The sequence below is a fragment of the Lactuca saligna genome, chromosome 5, assembly GCF_052625555.1.
Source record: "Lactuca saligna cultivar CGN05327 chromosome 5, ASM5262555v1, whole genome shotgun sequence".
NCBI classification, from domain to species: Eukaryota; Viridiplantae; Streptophyta; class Magnoliopsida; order Asterales; family Asteraceae; genus Lactuca; species Lactuca saligna.
The window spans coordinates 37,670,622-37,680,306 of NC_136421.1; the positions used below are offsets into that span (position 1 = coordinate 37,670,622).

The 9,685-nt window shown below is 39.6% G+C and overlaps 1 protein-coding gene and 1 long non-coding RNA gene across 3 annotated transcripts; one reads left to right on the forward strand and one right to left on the reverse strand.

Annotated features, from left to right (window-relative positions):
• Nucleotides 1–2,261: 2,261 nt before the first annotated feature.
• Nucleotides 2,262–8,919, reverse strand: LOC145047284 (formin-like protein 20). 2 transcript variants are annotated; one of them, XM_078995535.1, is made up of 16 exons: nt 8,654–8,919; nt 7,725–8,425; nt 7,425–7,646; nt 5,236–7,316; nt 5,015–5,138; nt 4,827–4,898; nt 4,639–4,737; nt 4,499–4,540; nt 4,341–4,421; nt 4,115–4,247; nt 3,955–4,049; nt 3,805–3,876; nt 3,596–3,712; nt 3,449–3,517; nt 3,308–3,374; nt 2,262–3,170 (listed from the first exon to the last, which is right to left on the reverse strand). In XM_078995535.1, the coding sequence occupies exons 1-16, from the start codon at nt 8,724–8,726 to the stop codon at nt 3,016–3,018; spliced, it is 4,203 nt and encodes a 1,400-aa protein (XP_078851661.1). In that variant the 5' UTR covers nt 8,727–8,919; the 3' UTR covers nt 2,262–3,015. The 2 variants fall into 2 exon arrangements, 1 of the variants encoding a protein (XP_078851661.1); XR_013682180.1 differs by lacking the exons at nt 2,262–3,170; nt 3,308–3,374; nt 3,449–3,517; ... (1 more) ...; nt 3,805–3,876; nt 3,955–4,049 and having other exon boundaries at nt 4,228–4,247; nt 4,620–4,737; nt 8,654–8,784.
• LOC145047286 (uncharacterized) lies at nt 7,184–9,474 on the forward strand. The gene is made up of 2 exons (XR_013682181.1): nt 7,184–7,610; nt 7,829–9,474. It is a non-coding gene; the product is annotated as an uncharacterized LOC145047286 (long non-coding RNA).
• Nucleotides 9,475–9,685: the final 211 nt, after the last annotated feature.

The following is a 9,685-nucleotide window of genomic DNA, read 5'->3' on the forward strand; positions in this document are numbered from 1 at the left end:
ACGTACAAGAGCTGGTACGCGCCGCGTACTGCCCTTTATTGACTTTCGTTGACTTTTAGGGTTGGTCAACAATTGGACTATTGAAGGGGTAAAATGGTCTTTCCCCCTTCTGAGAGATTATAGAAAGGGTTTAGTCTAGCTTTTGAGAATCGTGGTTAATTAGAGGTAAAATACTTTATGTGATTAGGTGGAGGCTAGATCAGCATTTCGAGTTAGAGACTTTCCGAGATTTCCAAGGTGAGCCTTCTCACTATACGTTACCTAGAGTGGTAATTAGAGTTATGTGATAGAGTATCTTGTATGCTTTTTGTATGATGTGATTTTTATGTGATTTGTGCTATGTATGATTCAGAGTTTACAGAGTTAGGACCGGAAGGTCCACAGAGTTAGGACCAGAGGGTCCACAGAGTTATGAGACTGGAGGGTCCCATTGAGACACATTGACCAGAGGGTCATATAGAGTTATAGCCTCGAGTGGCTAATATGTGTTGTGTGTGGTATTTTGGGGAACTCACTAAACATTTATGCTATCCCAAGATCACTAAACATTTATGCTTACAATTTTAGGTACCAACGAGGATCGCGAGAAGGCGCCGACATGATCCGTACACACTGACAGAGGATTGTATTTTGTGATCTTGGGATATGTTTTATTATGATGACATCTGTTGAACATGAGATTTGAGAATATTAAATGAGTTTTATGTTGTTTGAAAAATGAAAAAAAATGTTTTAAAATTTTGCGTGGTTACAGTACATCGACACCGGAGAAAAAGGATCATCGTTGTAAATCCTAGGTCATCCCTTTCTCAGATATTACATTATCGGAGAAGAAGGTTTTTTTTGACGACGACATATCTGCTCGATCTTCGTCTCCGACCGTGTCTCTTCTTTCTTTCTTATTTTATCTCGACTGGTGAGCGACGGTGGTGCACCGACGAAGGAGTCGGGTTGGCGAATGGTTTCTGGTCGTCCAGCGGATGAGCACCAGTGGAAGGAAGTTGCAATGAATTTTAAATTTTCAGTTAGGTGAAATTTTTTATGTTATAGTTTACAAAAATCACTGTGTTTGTGTGTGTGTTTTCATTTATGGAATTCGATTTGTGTTAGGGTGTTCATCCCCATAAAGTGATTTATATATTGGTGTTCCAAAAAAATTCAAAAAAAGATTATGCATTCCAGATAAAAGGGTAAACAAGAAAGAAAGTTGGTGAGCTGGTGGTCATCGGATTTAATTGTAGTCACTTCTTCCAATAATGTATGTATGTGTTCTTGAGTTTTGACAAGTAAATCAGAAATATAGGGGAGGGAGAGAGAGAGAGAGAGAGAGAGAGAGAGAGAGAGAGAGAGAGAGAGAGAGACTTTTATTTTTTAATTAATTAAATAAATAAATAAGTATTAGATTTAAAAAATATAAGAAAAATAGAAAATAAATATCCAAGGGTATTAAAGTCATTTCAGTTTACAAATGAATCAAATCCGCAACGAAACTAACTCAAAATGAATACTATAAGAACCATTTTTGCAGTTTTGTATACCAACTAAAACTAAGAGCTAAAGAGCCCTTTTTTTTTACCAACAATAAGTCCACGGACTTTAGTGAAAAAGTTAAGGACAGTTTAAACAGTTCACATGTTGTTATCTGAAAGGACAGTTTAAGCAATTCACATATTATCTGAAAGGAGTAGGGATGAGCATTTGGATCGGGGAACCGGCCGGAACTGAAACCGAATAGAACCGATCGGGCCGGGATCGGGACGATATTTTTGTTGATTTTTGGAACCGGTAGAAACCAGTAAAAACCGGAACCGTATGTTGCTATTTCTTGAGGACCGGTTCCAACATTTAAGACACGGCAAGAACCGATAGGAACCGGCGGTCTGTTTCGGTTCTTAATTTCGGCTGACTTCGGTTCCTGAACAGGGTCCGGTTCGGACCGGTTCCGTTGCTCATCCCTAGAAAGAAGTTGTATTTTTGGTATAAATAGAAATCAAAGCTAACCGAAATAAAAATATAAAGGTCCCATTCTAGTTTTTTGTTTCCAACTTTCAACTTTTCAGTTTAAATTCTCCCTTTTTTGTTTTCTCTGTACCCTAGTCCCATTAACGAGAAAAAAATAGGTCCCATTAAGGAGAATAAAAGTTGAGTAGTACTTGCTTTAACAAGGCATAAAGTTATGTTGATATACACGAATAACATTTTGTTTATGTAAAGTAATAATATTAATGTAAAAAAATGAAAATTATCCAAGAAATAAATAATGAAGTAAAAAAAAATTCCTCATTTTGAATCGCCTATAATGTATACAAAAAAATTACACTCAAATAGCCTATATATATATTTTTGTTCTCGCTCTTCTACTCCTAGTTTTATATACAACAAATTTTGGTTTGGTTTCCCAATAATAAAAATTCTAACCTAGCTACATGGGGAACCAAAGCAAGAAATAATTTGTGTTGTGTTATGATACCGAGATGAATAAATAAATGAATAAGTTAGCTTGTGAACTGTGGTTAGGTTAGAAATCTATCTATCTGTACATGGTTATGGTTATGGTTATGGTTATGGTTATGGTTATGCTATTATACACCACCGATCCACCCGACTCCATGAGATGCCAAGTGTAAAGCCCAGATGTTGTTTCATTGTATCATTCCCGAGAACACAGACTCCCCATCACCATGGTTGTGTTATGGTTTCATGGTCTGCATCCTTCAATAGTGAAAATCATTCACCTTCACCTTCACCTTGCTCTGTGAATATGTGTGTGTATTTACACCAGAGCTGTGTGTGCAAGCCAAGCCACCTCAAGGACTCCGAGCCCTGTTTGTTTCATTTCAATAACAATTCCTTTTGGATCTTCTGTTGGCATTTACTTGGCTTGCAGTAGATTCTTCATTGACCACATGCTTTTTTGCTTGATCTTATGAAGAATAAAATCCATGAATATATATATATACTTTTTTTTTTCATGGATTTCTTTTTTTAAAAAAAAGTAAAAATTTGAATGCTTCCCTACTTGTCACCACCCTTCTTTGTTAAATTAATACCCTTTGCTTTCTCCATTTCCACCTCCTTCTCTGCTTTCTTTTTCTCAAGTTCCGCCTGTTTCACGTTCTCATCATGACATTTTCGGAAGAGCCTCACAAAGTTTAAAAGGGTCTGAGTAGCTGCACAATCACAATCACAACCCCAAACCAATAAATCAACAACTATCTTCATCTTATTCTCTAAATAATCTTTATGAATTAGTTAGTTACTTGGCTTTTAGTGACATTATTGATCCCTCTCTGGATTAAGTATATACCTTGTTCAAAAGGGCAACGAGCAGGGTCTTCACCAAAATACAAGGCCAATGCATCAGCGTTTTTACCCTGTATGTAACATTTAATAAAATAATCCAAAAAGAAAAGAAAAGAAAAGGTGGTGGATTCAGCCGTTCATTTACCACAATGGAATAGAAATTTGTTACACTTGTCACTTCCGCTTCAGATTGCCCAATGAACTCCTTCAATGTCTAAACGCCACAAAAGCCTTCATCAGAATTTATAATCTTTTATAGATTTAAATTTAATGTTTTTATTAGTTGTCCTACCCTATGAAAACCTTCAGACACCGGGCCATCATTTGCCGATGCAGCTAGTTCCTGTTTGACTTTTTCTAGCCCTTTCAGAATGGCTTGCATTTCTTCTGCTAAAACTTTGAGTTGTATCTGTGCAAATTAAAAAGCTTTCCATTGGTTTTATTATATACTAGTGATAAACCTGTGCAATTAAAACAGATTAAAAAATCAAAAAGTCAAACCTTGGTTGCAGCTTCTAGGCTAACAAGATCCTCATGGAAATCTAAAAGGCTTGGGGATTTGGAGGCAAGAACCTGTACACAAATGTTAATGATTAATAATTTTAACAAATTAAAGATGTCACATTTTGTATTGAGTAGTTTAGTAGGTACCTTGCAGAGATAATGCATTAAAGTCATCTTGCTAGTTGAAGATCGTGTATCAGTCAGTTTCAAAAGACTATCCAACTTGAATCCAACAGCAGCACCTGTAAATTTTGGATATTAACATCAATAAAAAAAATCTTATTTATTTATGTAATGATGTTGTTACCTCTAGCAGTTCCTTGATTTAATGTGTTCCCCAAATATAAAATTCTCTTCATGATTTCTTTCAACTTTGTGGACTTCCGCACCTCATCACATGCAGAGTTTACTGTGTTTAGACTCTTTTTGAATTCTGTAAGCTGAAACAAAATCCCAACTCAAATATAATCAAAATCAATCACTCCAAAATATTACATTAACAAATAACAATTACAAGCTAAGGAAACACAAACCTGAACGTTAAATTGAATTTTGAACATAAAAACATTTAATTTGGCCTCCATACGTGGCACCTTCATTAGCTCCAAGAAATACTGCAGTAAAATTTCATTTTCATAAGATAAATTCTTGAAAGATATGAAATACAAAGTTATAGTGGGTTGATACTGACCTGTTCACACTTGCCAAGTGTCTCATAGTCACCTGTGAAATTCTGAACAATCACACAATGCAAAAGAAGATCAATACAAGTACAAGTATTTTTACATAAGAATATTATCTACAAAGAATACCAAGTAAATGCTTCTTCACCTTGAGTTGCTCCATCTCTTCTTTGGTGGGACAGAATTTGAGACAATTTTCTACTTGATCCGAATCTACAAGTTCTTCATCCATAGCTAACATTGCCTTCTGCAGATGAGGGATAAAGTTGTCATTACATTACATTAGTCTGACTGAAAAGGGAACACAAGTCAATTAACTAGAGGACACACACTTACCACCATATCAGGAAGTGGCATCTTAACTTTAGTAAGCATGATTTCTGTGTTATTGGCCCTCCTCAGATCAATCTACAGTAATTGAGAATGCAACCATGAAAACTGAAGGACCATCTAAAACTAAAAGACACATAAAAAGAAAGTAAAAGGTGATTGATTAGGTAGGTGCTCAATTCAATTTACATTACCAAGTGGATTTTTTCAGGTTTTGAACTTGCAGCCTTTTTCTTGTCGGCTTCTTTAGAAGTAGCTTTCTTTGGGACTATGGCAGAGAAGAGTGTCTCAAGTTCTGATACATCAAATTCTGGCACACTGGAATAGAATAATACAAAGGAAGGTGAATTAATGAGATGAGTGTGTGTGTGTGAAGTGAAACACAATTACACAAAAGGAGAATTAGAAAGCTTACCTTTGTGGCTCTCCATGTCTTTGCAATTCTTCCCACAAGCTTCCTTGTAATGCCCTCGTTACTTTGTTCCAATGCAATGGCTTTAAGTTAGATCTTCGTGCTCCAGGTCCTCCACGTCCTCGTCCTCTACCTGGTCCCATACCTCGTCCTCCTCCAGGTGGAGGTGGAGGCCCACCAGGAGGTCCAGGTGCTCCAGGTGGTGGAGGAGGTCCAGGTGCTCCAGGCGGCGGTGGAGGTCCAGGAGGTCCACGTCCTCCTCCGGGTGGCGGTGGAGGTGGAGGTGCTCCTCCAGGTGGCGGTGGAGGCGGAGGTGCTCCTCCAGGTAATGGAGGTGGTGGAGGTGCTCCAAAACCACCTGGTGGAGGTGGTGGTGGTGGTGCTCCGCCATACATTGGTGGAGGTGGTGGTGGTGGTGCTCCGCCATACATTGGTGGAGGTGGTGGTGGTGGTGCTACGCCATACATTGGTGGAGGTGGTGGTGGTGGTGCTCCACCATACATCGGTGGAGGTGGAGGTGGTGCTGGTGCTCCACCATACATTGGCGGAGGTGGTGGAGGAGGTGCTGCTGCTGCTCCACCGTACATTGGCGGAGGTGGTGGTGCTGGTGCTGGTGCTCCATACATCGGTGGAGGAGGTGGTGGTGGTGGTGCTCCATACATCGGTGGACCACCGCCAGGCAACGGAGGAGGAGGAGGTGGTGCAGGGACCGGGGGTGGAGGAGGCAGTGTTCTACCCGGCGGAGCTTGAGGGGGAACTTCAATCATGGGGGGTGGTGGTGGAGGTGGTGCAGCATATGGAACTACATGGCTTATTGGTGGAGGAGGAGTCCGAGGCGGCGCTGATGGAGCAACTTGTGAGGAAGGTGAAGGTGCTGATACTTGTGTCGTAGGAGCATCATACACGGGAGGTGTAGGGGGTGCAGGTGCAGGTTTTGGTAGAGCAACTTGTACCAGAGGTTTAGATGGAGCTTCATGAAGAGGTGGAGATACAGGAGCCACCGGTTGTTGAGGTTTTAGGTTATCCTTGGGTGGAACAACCACACCAGCTTGTACAGGTTTTTCAATTTTAGAAACACCAGCTGCTGATTCAGTCGGACGAACCCCATGGACTACCGGTGGTGGCTGTGGAAGACTGATCTGACTTGTAGCTTTCGCTGTTGACGTTTCAGGCTCAATGGAACTCGAAGGTGGAGGTGCCACCGCCGCTGCCGGTGATGGAGTGGCATGGTTATGGGGTTGGGCTTGGGCCTGAACCTGGGAATGGGCCGGACCCGCATCTGATTTTAAATTGTTTAAAGATTTTGGCAAGTCAAGCGATCCATCAGAAGGTCGGCAAGCACCTGCTGCAACTTTAACTCGTTCAACATCCAACGATGGCGGACACGAAGCTTGTTTCCCTGATGCACGCCCTCCCTTTCCAACCACCTTCTTCTCCACCAATCTAGGATCCTTCGATTGGGCTAGCACAGGAGGTGCACTTACATGTCTCGATGCTGTTGGTGGATAATATATATGCATTGAATTCGTATAAGATCCTTTATTAGAAGGAATCCATTTAGACAGAGCATCTGGTTTCGCCTGTCTTACATTTATCCCTGTTTTTGAGTTCGCCGTACTTTTCCGGCCACCCGCCTTTCCCTGCAAATCCTCCACCCTCTTCACCTCCTGATTCTCTTCTTCTACACCCTCCGATTTTACTTCCATCTTATCAGATTCGTCACCAATCACCACTTTACCTTTCAAATCCACATCCTCCACCGCCACCGCCGTAGCCTTCAAATCAACGCCTTCTGCTACCATAGGCTTCGAATCAACTTCTTTCAATACTACTGTAGATTTCAAGTCAACGTCGTTGACCGACTGGATACCAGGATGAACCTCCTCACTTTCGACATCCGGTTCATTTTCTTCCGGGAAAAAAGGTTCCTCTTTAAAGTCATGATGTGAGTCGAATGCATCGAATAGTTCTTCTACCTCAAAGAACTCATCAGCTGAATTACTTCCTTCCGACTCATTCTCATCTTCTGCAACTCCTGCTGTGGGGATAATAGATGGTAGATGATCAGCATCCACAAAAAGTACCTGATGATACAGATATATATGAGTATGCATTTTGTTTAACTTCTACCAAACTTGTTAAAATAAACAAAAATTCCAGATAAAAAAAAAAGTCAACGGCCGGCGGCCTACCTCCGCCTTGAAGTCCTTTGGCAACTGGTCGCGTGCATCCCACATATGGTCAACTTCATCATGTCCTACCATCAATACATATCCTCTAACAAAAGCTGTATGGAACACAACCCTAAACATCATCTCCTCCTTTACATGATCATCATCCAAATGTATGCATTCAAGAACGACATCCCCGTTTACACGGTAATGAATATCTATCTTTGCCAGTTGGCATTCATCCTGCAAAATTTCATCTATAAGATTCTATCTATGTCACAGAAAAACTTGTAGTATTTACTTGGGCTTTCATAAGTTTACCTTTCTATACATACGAACATGTCTCTTGGTTTTTGAGGTTGAAAACAAAAGCTTACAGCTTTTAACCGATGAAAATGGATCTTGACCATATACACGGATTATAGGTCTACAACCCTTTCCACCAATTACAGGAAGAACACGAAGTATGATACAATCCAAAGCTAGAGGTGCATCTAATGGTGGCCATTCAAGCCCTAAATTTCTCTTTGTAATGTACTGAAGGTACCTTAATTGTGAAGGCTGAGGGTTCAAAGGGGACAAAAGATAAAGAAGCTCACGAGGGGCTTGTTTATACACCATTTCAAGAGTCTTCTGTTCACCGGTGTACTGTTTTCTGAACAAAAGAAGCCCAGCAAGTAAAAAAGCAAGAACAGGCCACCCGCCTCTTTCACAGTGCATTAAAAGCACGTTTCTGTTTCCTGCAAGTGATAGCCAGTTCTCACTGGATTTTAAACATTCATTCATCATCTCTAATGGTAACATCGGACACCCTTCACATTGCCATGGGTACTCCGTGATTTTCATCTCATATGTAGATAAGACATCAGAAAGTTGGGTCTTTTTGTCACCACCTTCTTTAAAGTTGAAAACCATGAAGGCGGATTCAGGGTAATAGTCTTGGAGTTGAGTTACAATGCCCCCCATGTAGGTCTTGTATATATCTTCTTCCATTACATCAGTCGAGAAGCAGCAATCGAAAACTGTAAACAAAAAAGAAAAAGAAAAAACACGGTTGGTAGCTGAATTGGTAGCTGAACTAAGGAATTGGCAAATGCAGCTTCGTAAATCCAATCAAGGAATAAAAAACGAAATATAAATTATGATCATGCATGAGCTTAAAACTTGAATTTGAGAATTGAGGAGGTTGATTGCTTTTATGAATTAGAAAATTGAGGGAGAATTGGACGTGAAATGTGTAGCGTACGTACCGAAAACCCTCTCGGTGATCTCAAGGAGGCGATCCGGCGGCTTACGATAAAAGAAGCGTCTGAACAGCGCCATTGAATGGCGCTGTTACCCTCCCGACCGGATCCCAAATGTTGATTCCCTATATCCCCAATTTCGCCTGTTCAGAAATGTTGACCATGTCATGTAGAAACCGATCTTGAAATCCTCCAATTTTCGTCGAATTAGACGACAAAACAATAATATGAATGTGATCACGGAAAGCTTTCATTCACCAATTCAATTGAAAAGACCACCCACAAAATAAGGGTTTTTATTGTGTCTAGGTGAGGTATTATGATTATGATAAATGCACGTAATTCAGGTTATGGAGAGAATTTAAGAAATTAATGTGTTTAGTGACAGCAAGATTGATAGGGTTTTCTGAGAAATCATGGGCACGATAATGACGATCGAAGCAATTGCATACAACTATGAATTGATTATATGGAATTCGATGATTAGGGAAATCTATCAAGTGAGGGGAGTGAGGAAAATTGCAATTGATTCTGGGAATTTCGTCACTGCAATTGAAATTTTTTTGATTTCTGTTGGACGTAACACAAAGGAGATTATGGGGGATGAAAGGGGGAAGGAAGAACAGTGACCAGCTTTTTCGATTATTGTATTTAGTTCGTTCTTCGTAAATTATTAAGAAAAACAACATAAGATTAATTAATTTAAGTTCAACAATATAAACACAAAAATAATACGTAGTAAATGCTTTTATGATCTCTCGTAATTTTCTATATTCTTTGTTAATTTACAAAGAATAAAATATAATATTATTTATTGTACTGCATAAGAGTGGCATGACACGTTCTAAACGTTTTAAGTTATTTAATACTTTTATATTTGTGGTCCCAATATTCTAATCATATGTTTTAAACGAATTTCACTAAGTTAGATATATTTACATGGATCAAAATGTTTTAAATTATTATTTATACGTATATTTGATTTATGTTTTACTTAACTCATAAAGTCCAACATTCGTTTCATCGTCACGTATATTC